Source organism: Lynx rufus, unplaced genomic scaffold (assembly GCF_022079265.1).
Source record: "Lynx rufus isolate CCGP_SWC_20201006 ecotype Redwood Valley unplaced genomic scaffold, mLynRuf1.p SCAF_18, whole genome shotgun sequence".
Classification (NCBI taxonomy): Eukaryota; Metazoa; Chordata; class Mammalia; order Carnivora; family Felidae; genus Lynx; species Lynx rufus.
In genome coordinates, this window is record NW_025814832.1 from 30,000,767 (window position 1) to 30,017,434 (window position 16,668).

The 16,668-nt window shown below is 55.5% G+C and overlaps 1 protein-coding gene across 2 annotated transcripts; it reads left to right on the top strand.

The window, feature by feature from the left end:
• The first annotated feature begins 354 nt into the window (after positions 1–354).
• Positions 355–14,992, top strand: FADS6 (fatty acid desaturase 6). Of its 2 annotated transcripts, XM_047081443.1 has the most exons (6): positions 355–573; positions 1,087–1,253; positions 10,892–11,072; positions 11,663–11,850; positions 13,087–13,266; positions 14,220–14,992. In XM_047081443.1, exons 1-6 carry the CDS (start codon positions 393–395, stop codon positions 14,367–14,369), a joined length of 1,047 nt encoding a protein of 348 aa, XP_046937399.1. In that variant the 5' UTR covers positions 355–392; the 3' UTR covers positions 14,370–14,992. The 2 variants fall into 2 exon arrangements, with proteins under 2 accessions (XP_046937399.1, XP_046937397.1); XM_047081441.1 differs by lacking the exon at positions 355–573 and having other exon boundaries at positions 849–1,253.
• The last annotated feature ends 1,676 nt before the right edge of the window (positions 14,993–16,668 follow it).

Here is a 16,668-nt window from a genome sequence, read left to right on the forward strand (position 1 = left end):
AAGGGATCTGATGTCAGGCGGGTCCGAGAAGGGTCTGGAGGGTGGGGTGGGGGCCTCTCCATGGGGGTCTCCGCGGCACTCTCCGCCCGAGTTCCCTCTAGCCCGGGCTGATTCTCTATCCAGGGTGGCCTCCCTACCCGCACGGACCTGCCCGCTCCTCCTGCGGCTTTTCTGTTCCCTCCCGCCCCGAGGGCGCCCCCGGGGGCCGGCCGGGTCGCTCCCCGTTTCCCACCCCCCCCACGCCGCGAGCGGCAGGAGGCGCTCGGGTGCCCCGCACGCACCGTGACTCGGAGGGCGGGTGTCCCCAGCCAGCGCGTGACTCCGCCCCTGCCAGCCCCCGCCCGCACTAGGCGCCTCGCAGGGCGCCGCAGACCGTCCCGAGTCCTCCTGGGATGTCCTGGCGGCCCCTCATGGAGCCGGCACCCGGCGCTCCCCGGGGCCACGGCGGGGGCGAGGCGCTGCTGGGTGAGCTGGAGACGCTGGTTCAGGACGTGGTGAAGACGAGCTCTTGGTGGGAGCGCCACGGTGTGGACTGCGCCATCCTCGCGCTCAGCCTCCTCTCGGTGCCTGCCGGTGAGGAGCACCGGACCGGGGGACAGAGGGCGGCGCTGCGGCTGGGGAAGGGGGTGCGAGGTAGGGTGGGGGAGAGGCTGGGGACTGGGGCGTGGGGGACATGGCCCGTGCCCGGGACCCCGGAAGGAGGGGTACACCCCAGATCCGAAAGTCTGATTGCAGTGACCTGCCCTGTGTCCCCAGAGAATGGGGCGCTGGAGGAGGGAGAAGGCCTGATGGCATGAAGGGCGGTGGAGGGGAAGGTTGAGAGGGAGGAGAGGGACTGGGGAAGGGGAGTATGTTCTATGGGGGGAACACCAGGGATGGGGTTTCCCCTGGACCTCTCCTGGCCGGGACCTGCCCCACCGCCGCCTGTGGCAGCCCCCCACCCCCATCCCGCCCCTGGCCCTGGGCCCACTTTGGCCTGGTCTCCAGCGGTGGGGACCCGGGTGTTTGGACCCAGATCTCCAGGAGCTGGAGAAAGGCCCTGTCTGCCCCCTCTCCCCCTCTCCCCACTCTCCTTCCTCTATACAGGGTTCTTAAGCCTGCGCTCTGAGAACGTCCTCGTCCTTGCACTGGGCGTCATCATCCTGGGTGTGTGCCACTACACGCTAACGGTCAAGGGCAGCCACCTGGCCACACACGGTGCCCTCACCGAGTCAAAACGCTGGAGCAGGATCTGGGAGCTTTTCTTTGTGGAGGTGAGCCTGGGAGGGGTGGGCGTGGCTGCTGGTACTTCCTGTGGGGGCCACCTCACTGTTCTGCCGCAGCGTTTGGGGGGTGTTCGGCTGTGTGCCCATGTGGAGGGGCCACTACAGCCGTTGGTATGCATGTCTGAGCGCACAGCGCGCTCTACGGTTTCGCAAGTCTATGTGTGTGTGCTTGTCCCCAAGCCCTTGAGAGGCCGCTTACACTGCCGGGCCCCTCCTGAGAGCTGCATGAGGAATGCACCTGTGTGTACCTGTGCCAGCCCGGGCACCCCTGTTTCTCCTGGGGGCACCCGCTTGCCTCTCTGTGGCACCGGACCAAGTGGCGATAGAACTTCCTTCTCCTACCAGGGCATCCAGGTCCCTTAGGAACAAATATGAAAGCTGACACCAGAAACGGTCCTTTTCTGCCACTCGTTACCATGACCAACTAACTCAATTATTAACTTTATGTAACTTTACAAAGGTTTATAGAACTATGCACACCTACAGACACACAAATGACATTTTATGAAGTGATACATTTCTTTTTTTAAATGTTTTTTTTTTAATGTTTATTTATTTTTGAGAGAGAGAGAGAGACAGAGTGTGAGCAGAGGAGGGGCAGAGAGAGAGGGTGACACAGAATCCGAAGCAGGCTCCAGGCTCTGAGCCGTCAGCACAGAGCCCAATGCAGGGCTCGAACTCACGGGCCAGGAGATCATGACCTGAGCCGAAGTCAGCTGCTCAACGGACTGAGCCACCCAGGCACCCCAGTGAAGTTATACATTTCTTATCTAGCATTCTCATTCTCCCTTTCTTCTCCTCCCCTCCTGCACTCATTTCTAAAGTGCTAAGAATAAGAGGAACCTACAGGTTCCTGATCCTTGGGGTCCATTTAGAAGAAATGTTTATTGGGGCACCTGGGTGTCTCGGTTAAGTTTTGGACTTCGGCTCAGGTCGTGATCTCACAGTTCAAGAGTTTGAGCCCCACGTTGGGCTCTGTGCTGACAGCTCAGCACCTGGAGCCTGCTTCGGATTCTGTGTCTCCCTCTCTCTCTGCCCCTCCCTCGCTTGTGCTCTGTCTCTCTCTCTCTCTCTCTCTCTCTCATGTGACAGTGCACACATGCGTGGTGGAGGAGCAGAGAGAGAGGGAGACAGAGAATCTCAAGCAGGCTCTGTGCTGATGTGGGGCTTGAACTCATGAACCGTGAGATCATGATCTGAGCCTAAATCAAGAGTCAGACGCTTAACTCACTGAGCCACCCGAGGCGCCCCAATTAGGGTCCATTTCAAGATACTTCCCTTCCCAGAAATCCCTGGGCACTGGTGCTAGCCAGACTCTGAGGCCTGGAGCCAGGGTCAGGTGCCTCCCCCAGCCCGCCCCAGTTTGTAATCACGAGCAGGGGAGAAACTGGGGACACGACAGGTAGGATTAGTTCCGTGTGGACTTTTCAAAGCTGTCCTGAGCGCCAGGAGCCTGGGAGCAGCTGGGGATGAGGAGGTGTGGACTTTGGACAAGTTATGACAGGGGACTCACCTGTACAGAGGTGACCTTGTCAAACTTCAGCGTGCAGCTGAATGGTCTGGAAGCCCAGGTTTCTTGGAGGAGAGAGGCCTGGCCACTTTATTTACCAAGGTCCCCAGGTGAATCTGATACCCACCCAAGTCTGAGAACTCCCTGCCCTAGACTCTGGGAGCACAGTAGCCATCGTGGGTGCCAGGCAAAGACAGTGAGCTGAGGACGCCTCCACTGAGAAGCCTCCCCAGTTTCCCCAGCTGAAGAGCTTGCATGGAATCACAGCATGTGACCTGCCCTGGGGACCCACGTGGCTTTGCAGCTGCACGCTGTCTTGTCCCCACGAGCCCCAGGGCAGTGGCCTCATCTTTGTCTCTTTGTATCTTCGGCTCTTGGCACAGGGCTGGATTCTTGGTGTTTCATTAATGTTTGTTGATGATTACCCCTACAGGTGATGCGGCAACAAAGTCTAGGGAAAAGCCAGCTAGTGGACAGTCATAGCCTCGAGGCCCGTGACCCCCTTGTGGTGGGGAGGCCTGGCTGTCATGTCAGTGTTGTGACTGCTGCGGGGCGTGTCAGCTCAGTACTCAGGTACTAGCTCACCTGTGTGGGAATGGCCCTGCTTTCTGCCCCGCACAGTGTGGTTCCGGCTACTCTCTGGGGAGGATCTGGTTTCCAGGGTGGGGCAGGGCACGGCTCAGTCTCCCCGTACCGCTGGCTTTAGTGGGGCGAGTGCAGTCCTCGGGGAGGGTGCTGGTCTTGGTGGCCAGGCAGGGGACAGTGTCTGGGCACAGCCTTTGAAGCCACATGCCCAGCCTCGCTGGCTGCCTGACCTTGGGCAAGGTCTTTAATTCAGTGTTGGCTTCCTCACCTAATAAACAGGATGAGAGCATTACTGGCCCCACGAAGTCATGCTGAGGATTAAGTGAGACCACATAGATCTTGATTTAGGGCCTGGGCCGACTCTTGGACGCTCACCAAGTGTTGGCTTTGCTTTCTCTCTGGAGGGAACGTGCTGTAAACTGCAAGGAGAGAGTTAGCAGTTTTGGTTGTTGTTTGTTAGTGCTGTTTGTTGTTTGTTTTTTTTTTAAATTTTTTTTGTAACGTTTATTTATTTTTGAGACAGAGAGAGACAAAGCATGAACGGGGGAGGGTCAGGGAGAGGGAGACACAGAATCCGAAACAGGCTCCAGGCTCTGAGCTGTCAGCACAGAGCCTGACGCGGGGCTTGAACTCACGGACCTCGAGATCATGACCTGAGCCGAAGTCGGCCGCTTAACCGACTGAGCCACCCAGGCGCCCCAGTGCTGTTTGTTTTTAACAGAAAGGTTGATGCATTGTGCAAAGCTGGACAGACCTGAGTGTGTGTGTGAGTGTGTGAGTGAGTGAGTGTGTGTGTGTGTGTGTGTGTGAAGGGCACTGTTTGCTGCGGCACCTATTCTCTGTGTTGCACAAAGGGCAAGTTCGCGCTGCCCAGGACCCTCCTGGACTCCCGACACTCCACTTTTGCCACATCCTGTTGTCTTCTCTCTTTGATCCTTCTCTTGTTGGCTGCCTGTGCTCTGCCCAAACCTTGACCCTCAGGAGCCACCATCACTATAGGATGATCCAGTCCTCTAGTCTGTAGCCCTAGGCGTTAGCAAGTATCATTGGTGTCCCTGGGCACCTGGCTTTTTCCAGTTTTGTCCCAAGGTCTGCTGACTCGAGCTCAGGGTGGGACAAAGACCTGGCCCTCTCTGGCCTCTTGGATCTGGAGCGGGGTGGGGGAGGGTGGCAGGCAGGAGGGACAGGGCAGTGACACTCCAGTTATTGTTTCTTTGAAGTATCCCCAGTCACACAGACCTGCCCACACTAGAGTGAACTTCCCTCTGAAGACGCACTCTGGTCTACATGAGAAAGTTCCATTCCTCCTGCTTGTGAGCCTTTGACCCACTCCTCGGAGCACTGATGGCTTCCCTGCAGGAGCACCTGCCTTTCCCTGTCTGAGGTTATGTGCCTGGACCAGACCTCAGGAAGGGAGGGACAGGGTGGAGTAGGCAGGGCCATTATTGGCTTAAATCCCGGAGCTTGGGAAGGATTAACTCCTGAAATCAGAGGCCTTAAGGACTTCCCTGTATTGCACTCACAATCAAGATGCTCCCCGAGTGGGAGGGAACAGGCTGTACCAGTTACTAAGCTCTTTAGTGTGTCCCAACTTCAAGCTCTCCTTCTAAAGTTGGCTTTGTGCTTTGGGAGTGGGGCCACAGCTGGTCCAAGGAGAACATGGGGGCGCTGGCTCTGCCCTGGGGGAGGGGTGTCACACAGGGGGATGCCATCCCCTTCCTTTGAGTCCAATGTAGTGGTGGAAACAGAGCTCAGAAGCCCCAGCCTGGTCATGATTCTTGAATATTCTCAAGTTCTGTGGTGTGGCCATTATCTCCTGGTCTGTGTCTCTGCCCTTTCCTCTATCTGTACTCAAACCCTGAGGCGTGTTAGTCTGAGTATGCCCAACTGTGATTTTTAAATTTTTAAAAAATTTAGAGGGCAAAACCAGATCTGTAGTACAAAATATACTTTTGTAAAAAAAAAAAAACTTTTGCTTTGAAATAATTATAGATTCACAGGCCCGTTGCAAATATAGGACAGAGAGGTCCCGTGTCCACTTTAGTCAGCTTCCCCCAATAGTTACATTTATATGTGTCTTTCAATAGCCAAACTAGGAAATTGACATAGGCACTGTGTGTGTGTGTGTGTGTGTGTGTGTACAGGAAATTGACATAGGCACTGTGTGTGTGTGTTTGTGTGTGTGTGTACAGGAAATTGACATAGGCACTGTGTGTGTGTGTGTGTGTGTGTACAGGAAATTGACATAGGTACTGTGTGTGTGTGTGTGTGTGTGTGTGTGTACAGGAAATTGACATAGGCACTGTGTGTGTGTGTGTGTGTGTATGTGTGTACCTGCCATTTATTTTATCATGTGTAGATCTGCAAAATGGACTTTCTGGCAGCCTCCCTCCCCACCCCCCCCCCAGCTTTGGTGTGATTTCCTCAAGGATAAGCCCGAGGACTCTGGGAACTCCTATTTCTGTGGGTCTGTACAGGTTGGCTCTTGGTGGTGGCGACCGTGGTGGGCGTGCATATGGCCTCTCAGTGGCAGAGGACCCCAGAGCAGGGCTAGGTGGTCCAGGCAGTCATCTGTGGATGGCAGCCTGAGTCCGAGGGTTGCAGCCTCGAGGGAGAGGCTCGGAGAGAACAGGGCAGGCTTGCTGTGAGTCCAGCAGTGGCTGCCCAGCCCGAACAGGATTCACAGGTTGAGGGAGGAGCTTGGGGGGCTGAGACAGTGCTGGTCCAGGCTGAGCAGTGATGGCTGAGCAGCGCCCTCCACGTCACTGAGCTTGTCCAAGCCCTCCTCTGCGTGCTGGGGACACAATGGCAAGCGAGACCCGCTCTAGTTCTCCAAGGGCTCAGAGTCAAGTGGGGAAGCAATAAAAATCCTGATTATATTGGCCAATTCTTCCTGGGTGCTTACTGTGTACTTTACATGAATTATCTTCTTTTTTAAAAAAAATTTATTTTCTTACGTTTTTAAAATTTATTTTTGAGAAAAAGAGAGAGAGAGAGAGACACCACAAGTGGGGAAGGGGTGGAGACAGAGAGGGAGACACAGAAGCTGAAGCAGGCTCCAGGCTCTGAGCTGTCAGCATGGAGCCTGATGTGGGGCTCGAACTCACGAACTGTGAGATCGTGACCCGAGCTGAAGTCAGATGCTCAACCAACTGAGCCACCCAGGCGCCCCGAATTATCTTCTTTAGTAATCATGCCTCCCTATGAGGGGGACGCTGTTATTATCCTCACTTCATACATGAGGAAACATTGATCTGGGGGGTTCAGTCACTTGGCCAAGGCTGCTCAGCTGGGACCAGGACAGGCAGAACGTGACAGGGACATCAAGCAGGTGATGTGCAGGCCGTGAGCACAGAGAGAGCACAGCAGGGGTACTAGGCAATGTCTGCAGACATCTTTGGCTGTTGTGACTGGTGTGTGTGTGTGTGTGTGTGTGCTTGTGTGTGTGTGCGTGCGTGTGCACTCGCACGTGTGTTACTGGCATCTGGTGGGTCGAGGCTGGATGCCGTAAACAGCCTTCAGTGCATAGGACAAGCCTCACAACAATGACCCTGTCCCAAATGTCGGTGGTGCCAGGGCCGAGAACTCCTGGGGAACGTGTCCAGACGAGGAACTGCCAGGCCAGCGCTGCCAGCCCCAGCCCCAGACAGAGCAGATGTACACATAAAGGCGGGGATACGGCCGACAGCATGGTACATGAGGGACCCACAGAAATCTGGACTCTGGAGAGAAGGAGTAAGGAGGACTGTGTGCGCAGCAGAGGAGCTGGGAAGTTTCTGGGGACAAGGCCTTAAAGGGGAGAGAATCCCATCATGGCTGCTCGATGGCTCAGGGCTGACCACATCCAGCCAGCTCCCATCAAGACGAGGCTTCCAGGGTCTCCTCTTGCTTTGGTCCTCACTGCTGCCCCCTCTCTTATCCAGAAGTGCTGAGAGGTGGCCATGTTCACCTGGGTCCTGCCCGGTACCTGAGGACTCAGACTCAGAAACTTGTATCCTCACCGAGTAGGGCTTTCAGATGTAGCAAAAAAAAAAATACAGGACTCCCAGAGAAATTCGAGTTTCAGGTAAAAAAACCAGTTTTTGTAGAAGTATATCCCAAATAGTGTATTCGGCTCAAGTCATGATCTCGTGGTTTGTGGGCTTGAGCCCTGCATCAGGCTCTGTGCTGACAGCTTGGAGCCTGGAGCCTGCTTCAGATTCTGTGTCTCCCTCTCTCTCTGCCCTGCCCCTGCTCACACAGTGTCTCTCAAAAATAAATAAATGTTAAAAAAAAAAAAAAAGAGGGGCGCCTGGGTGGCTCAGTCAGTTAAGTGCTTGACTTCGGCTCAGGACATGATCTCATGGTTCGTGGGTTCAAACCCCGCATCAGGCTCTGTGCTGACAGCTCGGAGGCTGGAGCCTGCTTCGGATTCTGTGTCTCTCCCTCTCTCTGCCCCTCCCCCACTCATGCTTGAGCGCACGCTCTCTCTCTCTCCCAAAAATAAATATTAAACATTTTTTTAAAGAAAAAAAAGGAAAGACAACCTGTCACTGCCCACTTTTTGAATTCAGAATTATGTAAGCATAGTTCCTATTCAAAAAATAATTGTTTTCAAACTACCAGCTTAGCTGTTAATTACCTTTGGCCACTGGCGGAGGGCGGAGGATGCCTGAGAGAGCAAACAGCTGAGTGAAGGAAGAAGTGAATGATGGGAGACTTGGGGTCCCTGATACTTAGCAGAGGGCAGGTGGCAAGAGGACTTTCACTGGTACCTGCCCATGCACACTGTGGCCACTTGTAGAGCCTGAGTGCTGCTAGGAGATTAGAGCCCTTAAGTCTTCTGGAGGGACTGCATGTTGACATTAAGAGGTTAACATAAGCGTTGGGGACCCCGCTGGTTCAGGCAGTGGAACATGTGACTCTTGATCTTGGGATCATGAATTTGAGCCCCACTTCGGATGTAGAGATTACTAAAAAGAAGAAGAAGAAGAAGAAGAGGGGAATGGAGGAGGAGGAGGACGAGGAGGAGGAGGAGAGACATCATCAAGCCTTGAGGCTTCTGGAATTCTCCCTGGGTCTGCATGTGGAATCCTCTTGGGTGAGACCTCTGCCCAATCCTTCACAGCGGACAGTGCATTTCCCAGCTGCCTCCGCGGCATTTGGCCATCTCCCCTGCCTTCTGGCTGATGGGCGTACATGCGCAGGAGACGCGCGGCAGGGTGTGCAGTCTTCTCTTCCAGCCCAAAGCCACCCCCTCCTTTCCTCTACGGAAGGAACATCCAGAAGGGAGTGAGAATTCCAGTGTTATAGAAATAGCCCCAAACCTGTTCTTATTCATATAAAAAGGCCAACCATGTACAGACTCTGGAAGTGTGCACTGAGTCACGTGCAGCTCAGCTCTCAGCTTCCTGGGGTCTGGCCACGTGGCTGAGAAGCTGACTGAGGACCCGACGGGGTCCCTGAGGGCCCAGCTCTTACCATGTTCAGCCCTACTCAGGCGCCAGGTCGTTTGTGACACCACTAGTCAGAGTGTAGTGAGCCGCCAGTGTGCGTGGAGATGCGGAGCCCACGCTGGAAAGGAAAGGCAACTTCGTCCCAGCGCAGTACAGGTGTGGTTGGCCCTTGAAGGAGAGGTGCACAGAAGCAGCAATTTAAAACAGTTGCTTCTTGGGGCACCTGGATGGCTCAGTTGGTTGAGCGTCCAACTCTTGATTTCTGCTCAGGTCATGATCCCAGGGTCGTGGGATTGAGCCCTGCATCCGGCCCTGCTCTGAGCATGGAGCCAGCTTGGGATTCTCTCTCGGTCTCTCTCTCTCTTCCCCTCTGCCCCTCTCACCCGCTCTCTGTAAAAGATAACAAAAACAAAACCAGTTGCTGGTTCCAGTTACATGGGAGAGAGCCTTGAGGATCAAAACACACACCTGGAAGCCCTGGACAGAGGCAGGCTGGCCCCTGAGGATGTCCCGGCAGACCCCAGCCACAGCCCTGTGTGCCCGCTGCTGAAAGCTTCTGCCTGGAACCCAAACCAACCACGTGGCCCCGATGGGTGCGTGCTCTGGAGACCAGCAGGCCTGCACGAGATGTCACTTCAGCTGACATGTGACCTGCCCGCCCTCTGCAGCCTGGCCCAACCTCGTCCCTCTGCGAGCTTATAGAAACAGACAGCAGAACTCATTCCTAGGCAGATTACCTCCTCCTGCTGCTGTCACGGACTCCTAGCAGGGCTGTGCTGGACCCCATCCTCTGTCTCCAGAGGGGCCCCTGCAATACGGGGTTGACGTGTCTGTTGTAAAACCGCAGTTGTGACCTCCCTAACTGTCCCTCTCCCCCCCGCCCCAGCATCCTTTAGCTAGACCTTCCGGCTGTATTTCAGTGCCGTTTCATTCCGAGGGAGAAGGTTGCTGCAAACAGAGTGTGAAGACAGTGTCGTTCCTTATATGTCTTCTCCTGGCTTTGCCTCTGCTGCCTGGGGCCCAGAGCCTGGGTTCCTGCTCTCTTGGAGTTAGCGGCTCATCTCCAGGGCCTTATGGCTTATCTTGGGTGGATTCTGGGTTCAGATCCTACCTCTGCCACCTTCCTAGCCAAGTGGCCTGGAGTTAGTCACCTGGGGTGGTCACGTGGCCTCTCTCTGCCTCAGTTTCTGCTTCTGTCAACTGTGAATAATAACGCCGCTGACTCACTAGGCTTGGGAGATGAGCAAATCACATTTGTAAAGTGCAGCACGCTGGGCACTCAGGGAAGGGTGTTCGGCTATCTTTTCGAGGCTCACAGTGGTGACTGGCGCTGGAAGAGTCTTCAAGTCCTTCCGGAAACAGGCAGGCAGCGATCTTGGATAAAATTAACAAGATCTTCTGGTCTGGATGAAATACTGGAGGAAGCTGTTATCTGCGTTTTCATTTGCATATATCTGCATAAGAAACTCCTTATTGCCTCTCTTGCATTCAGAATGATTGCCCTTCTTGGGGTCCCAGAGCCTCTGCTTCTCCTGGGCAGCTACGAAGAATCCCACGAGGGTGAGGGTGCGTGCCAGAGGAGTCACCCCTGGGGAGAGGTTCACACTCAGCCCCCCACCGGGGCTCCTCACCCTGGGCGCCACCCTCATGGCCAGGCCACTCTTGCGCCCCTCCCCTTGCCGCTCTGGGCTCCGAATGCAAAGCAGCGTTATGGAAATACAGATGTTTCCAAGATAAACATGAACAAAATAATTGCAGCTGGGTGCCCGGAGCTTTTCCTGCAGTGTGCCCAGTCCCCTGAGAGCCCTGTCAGGCTTGCAGGCTTGCTCGGGCGGCCAGTGACAGAGTGGCAATCGTGGGGGTTGGCGTCTCACCTCCAAACGCTTAGCATCGCCACCCCTGGTGGACGCTGTTCTTTTGACTTGCTGCTACCCTGTGGTCGCGGAACCTGAGAGTAGATGGTCTGATTAGCCGGGGTGTGAGGCAGGAAGGTCCCGGAAATGCAGCATCCGGGGACGGTGGGTGTCCTTGAGGTCCTACTTTGCCTGACTGTGCCTGACCCGGCCCCCGGTGCCCTCCCTGGCTCCCTCCTCTAGGTATGCTCGTCCTTCTCTGCAGAGTACGGCAAGTATGGACACGTCAAGATGCACCATGGTTACACCAATGTGTTGGGCCTTGGGGACTCGAGCACGTGGAGGCTGCCTTGCCTCAACCGCTACGTGTACATGTTCCTTGCTCCTTTCTTGATCCCCGTCCTCACCCCATTGGTGGCTGTTGGTGAGTATGCCAGGGCCCCACTTCCCTTACTCCCCCTCCTGGCTTCCTGGAGGCTGCTTGTAGAGGAAGCTGGGAGCCCCAAGTTAAGACCAGAAACTTTCTGAGACAGCCAGGCAGGGTGGAAGGAGCCTCGGCCCCCGGGCCAAGTCTGGCTGTGCCACTTACTGGCTGATGACCACAGACAGGTAACTTAACCAGTCTGAGCCTCAGGTTCTTACTTGGTCCTCAAGGGCGGTGTGAAAGCATCATGAGGTCATAGATGTAAAAATACTTTGCAAAGGCCTTGCGCTCTATTGCGGGTTGTGGACTGTAATATCGTGAGAGCAGTATTGTGTGGTGGAAGGAGGGGCTGGAGGGCAGCCGGACCCAGGTCCCAGCCGTGGATGGCTCTCACCACCTACCAGCAGAGTGGGCTTGGCCAAGTTGCTTAATGCTGTTTCCTTATCCATAAAATGGGTGAACCTACTTTTCAGGGCTGTGTGGATGAACGGTCGCCCTAGTTAACGCCCTAGTTAGCACCATTGGGCCGGGTGGGGGGGAGGCTTTTCCTCCCCCCACCCCCACACTCTCTTTCTTGCTCCCTCTGGCAGAGCGGCTGAGAAAGGTGGAGCTCAGGTCGGCTGTGCGGACGCTGGGCCTGATTTCCCTGGGCCTCTATGCTCACTACTGGCTGCTTCTGAATGTGTCTGGCTTCGGGAGCCCCGGCTCGGCCCTGCTGTGCATGTTCACCACCAGGTCCCTGCTGGCCCACCCTTACCTCCACATCAACATCTTCCAGGTGAGGCCTCCCCGACCCTGAGCACAGGCTAGACTCAGTGTTCTGGGGAGAGAGATGCACTCCCCCCACCTCCCACCCCAACCTCTCTCCGTGGGTCATCACAGAGAAGTTGGATTTCAGGTAAAGAGTTTGCTTCTCTGCAACACCAGCTGCCATTCACATGTGGATCGTGGATGGAAGATTTGAGAAACTTAAAAAAATTTTTTTTAATGTTTATTCATTTTTGAGAGACACAGAGAGAGAGAGAGAGTGAGCATGAGTGGGGAAGGGGCAGAGAGGGAGGGAGACGCGAATCCAAAGCAGGCTCCAGACTCTGAGCTGTCAGCACGGAGCCCGACGTGGGGCTCGAACTCACAAACCATGAGATCATGACCTGAGCCGAAGTCGGAGGGGGCTCAACTGACTGAGCCACCCAGGTGTCCCAAGATTTGAGAAAGTTCTATGCATAGGGCACTTGATTAGGCCCTGTGGGGGCACAGGTGATTAGGACCCCATCTCCTGCCCTCTGGGCACTTACTGTGATGACCCCAAGTGAGGAGGGCCTTCCCAGATGGAGGGGGTGGAGATGGGAGGTGTTCAGGGGAGGCCTGGAGCTCAGCACTCAGTTCTAGGGCCATTTCCATAGGCAAGCGCCCCTGCTCCCTGGACACAAAGACTAGGTGCCTGGAGGTCAGAGTATCCTTCCCCATTCCAGCACCTGCCGTGCTGCCAATGACGACTTCATCTCCTAGGACACAGCTGTGGGTCCTGCCTCCCTGTCCTACTGGAGCGGAAGCGCCCATTCACTTGCAAATCCTTAAGACCCAGGACTGAGCCTGGCAGAGGAGGCATTTTTCCATACTTGTTGAATGAAACAACAAGAGGGTGCACAAACTTGATCTTGAACCCTGAGCAGGATTTTGATGGGGGGAAAGAGAGCAGAGAAGGGTCTCTCCAGGATGAGATAAAGGCAGAGTGGCGTGAGAGCGCGCAGTGGGAAGTCGTGGGCATGTCAGTACCACGGGGTTCAAGGGGGTACCCAGGCCACGCCCCTTGTTGTACAGGTGGAGAGAGAGACCCAGAGATGGGTGAGACTGAGCTCAGAGCACAGACAGGAGAGTCTCCCCACAGTGGGGGTGAGGGAGGCAGAAGGACCCTCTGGGTCCCCACGTGGTGGGTGAGGACGTCCGGGGCAGGGCGGGGAGGCGCGGGGCTGCCCAGTCCAGCCTGAAGCTAAGACCCACGTGTCTGTCACAGCACATTGGGCTGCCCATGTTCTCTCGGGACAAGAAGCCTCAGAGGATTCACATGATGAGCCTGGGTGTGCTGAACCTGCCCCGACTGCCTGTACTGGAATGGGCATTCGGCCACTCCATTGTCAGCTGTCACGTGGAGCACCACCTCTTCCCCCGGCTCTCTGACAACATGTGCCTGAAGGTAGGCGAGGATCAGGCTGGCCTGGGCAGAGGTTCCCTGGAAGGACCGCCCCGTGTACGAGCAGCAGAGTGCATTTCTGACCAGAGGCATGTGGGTTCCTTACCAGCACTGTGACTCTGGACAAGTTAACTGAATGTCTCGGAGCCTCAGCTTCCCCCTCTGGAAAATGAGGGTAAGCAGGGCTTGCTAGCAGCAGGCTTTAAGGTTGAAATGAAATGGATCTGAAATGCTAGGCACACAGTACGTGCTTGGTAAAAGGGAGCTCTAGCTTTTGTTTTTTGTTTTTTGTTTTTAAATTTTTTTTTCAACGTTTATTTATTTTTGGGACAGAGAGAGACAGAGCATGAACGGGGGAGGGGCAGAGAGAGAGGGAGACACAGAATCGGAAACGGGCTCCAGGCTCTGAGCCATCAGCCCAGAGCCCGACACGGGGCTCGAACTCCCGGACCGCGAGATCGTGACCTGGCTGAAGTCGGACGCTTAACCGACTGCGCCACCCAGGCGCCCCTGTTTTTTTTTTTTCTTTTAATGCTTATTTTTGAGAGAATGTGTATGTGTGAGGGAGGGAGGGGCAGAGAGAGAGGAAGAAAGAGAATCCCACGCAGGCTCGGTGCTGTCAGTGCAGAGCCTGACGTGGGTCTCGAACCCACGAACCGTGAGATCATGACTTGAGCCAAGATCAAGAGTCAGATACTTAACTGACTGAGCCACCCAGGCACCCCAGGGAGCTCTAGCTTTTATCCCCTGTGCCAAGGAGGACTGTCGTGGAGTTGGGAGCCCTGGGGAAGGAAGTTGGGGAGAAACCCCTCACCCTTTTCCCTTGCCTGCTGGGAGGGGAGAGGCAGGAATGGTCCCTGCCCCTCATCTCCTCCAAAGCCTCATGGCCCCCCGTGGGGAGGGGCCTGCCCACAGTCCTGACTCAGCGGCCCCTCCTCCTGCCCATCTTCTGTCAGGTGAAGCCCGTGGTGTCCCGGTTCCTCCAGGAGAAGCGGCTGCCTTACAACGAGGACTCCTACCTGGCTCGCTTCCGGCTGTTCCTCAGTCGCTATGAGGAGTTCATGGTGCAGACCCCTCCCATCACAGAGCTGGTGGGATTGCAGTAAAAGGGGGGGGCGCCCCCTGCGCCCTGCCTCCCCACCCCCCAGCCCGATCCCAGCTCTCTTGCTTCTGCTGGCCTTCCCTCAGTCCAGGAGGGCATGGGCCCTTCCCCAGGGCGGTGGCTTGGCTGCTGGTGGTGGAGTGGGGAGGCACTGGGGGCAGTGAGGTGGAGAGCTCAGGCTGGGATTTCTGGAGAAACCCGCTTGCTTTTCTGGGTTTGGAGGGATATCTGGGGGAAAGGAATAACTGGTGGGCATTCTGGTCAGTCTGGATCTCAGCCAACTTCATCTTGGGGTGGGGGTGGGGGAGGGCGCTAAACAGCTGGATTCCTCCCTTGCTGTGTCTGAGCCTTGATAGGGCTAAGGGAAGGTGATGGGGAATGGGGATAGGAGAGGCCCTGGGCAGGGCAGTAGGTGAGGAGAGCGAAGGGTCAGGCCCTCAGGGCCTCCCGGGCGCCAGGAGACCCCATGCTCAACTGCCCACTGCTTCTTCCTGTGTTCTTTGAGGCTGTGTCCCCCAAGGAGCCCTCTCCCCAGGGGCCACAGGGAGAGGTTACTTTTTTAAAAAATTAAAAAAAAATTTTTTTTTCCTTTATTTTTGAGAGACAGAGTCTAGAGCATGAGCAGGGGAGGGGCAGAGAGAGAGAGAGAGAGAGAGAGAGACGGAATCCGAAGCAGGCCCTGGGCTCAGCTGTCAGCACAGAGCCTGATGCGGGGCTCGAACCCATGAACTGTGAGATCACGACCTGAGCCAAAGTCGGACGCTTAATGGACTGAGCCACCCAGCTGCCCTGGGAGAGGCTACTTTTGGCAGACTTTCCTAATTTCTCTGCCGGAGAAGCCTGTGCAAGACACTGGCTCAGCAGCAACCAAGACCCTCGAGAGCATCAGTGAAATTAAGGTGTATGTGTTTGGTGGGGAGGGCACTCCAGGGGAAATGAGGGCATAACTAAGAGTGTAAATAGCTTTGAGCTTGACCTTGGCGAGCTCTAGATAAAGTCGGCTTTGTTCCATGATGTCTAGCAGGGGTAGGCCTCGAAGAACTATCAATTGCAAGGAGAAAAATTACTGGGGGTGGGTAGCCGAGGCTGGAGGGGGTGATGGGAACAGGGTCTGGAGGACAGACAGCCTTAGAGGGGAGGGGAAGGAGGGCAGGGTGCAGCTACAAAGGCTTGAGTCAAGAGCTGGGCTTGGCTGTGAACAGGTGCAGGGAGGAAGGCAGGGATACAGGGGATCACTGATGCCAGCTGGAGGAGGACAGAGTGTGCTTGGGACACCACTGAGGGTCAGCCAAAAGTGGGCAGCCTTGAGAGAGGACTGGGAACCTCCCTAACTAGTGGCTGGGCGAGAGGGTGCAAGGATGGGGCCCAGCTGGAGGCTGAGGCAGGAACAGAGAAGTAGGCCAGGCCTATGACAGGAGACCAGAGCAGTTAGTCTAAAGCAGGGTTTCTTACGTCGGCACTATTGACATCGTGGCCGGATCATTCTTTGCCACTGGGGCTTGTCCTGGGAACCCTGGGGTGTTTAACAGCATCCCTAGCTTCTACCCGCTGGGATGCCAGGAACCCAAGTTGTAACAATCAAAAATGTCTCCGGGCATTGCCAACTAACTGTCCCCTAGGGGGCAAAATCATCTTAGGTTGAGAACATGCGGGTCATGTTCAGAGCACACAATTGCCTTGTTTTTCAGTGAAGCCTTTGGACAAGGTAAAGGGCCTGCTGGCCCTGATGGTGGGGAGGCTGAATGGGATGGGCGGAGGGGCTAGACAGCAGGCGAAGGCGTCCTCGAAGCCTGGTCCTGTTGGAGCACCCACCCTGCGCCTCCAAATCCATTCCCTACTCTTCTTCGCCCTGCCTTCCTCTACCAAAGACCACAGCTGCTGTCCGGTGCCCTTTCCTACGGCTACGGCTCTCACCACTTCTGAAACTGCTCCCTCCTTTTGCTTCTTCAGGACCTGGGGTGGTAGTGGCTTCCCGCCGTTGCTAGCCTGGGGGTGCTCCACCATTCCCTTGATCCTGGCCACACCTCTGTACAAAGTTCCTTCATTAAACTCTTTTCAGTCAGTCCTTTGGAGTGTGCCATCTGTTTCCTGCTGGGAGGCTGACTGATAGAGCAGAGTTTTGGATCCAAGCAGCCCCCCTGGAACAAGAAAGCCTTGGCAGCCTCCCCAGCCTTGTTCTTTGCTATATGTTATTGCTGCTGTTTCGAAATGCATTAACAGCTCAGAAATTGCCTTCAGGTCTGGGAATGTGATTAATCAAACTGCTAATTCTCCGCATGAAAAAATGCGATGTCAGAAAAGGT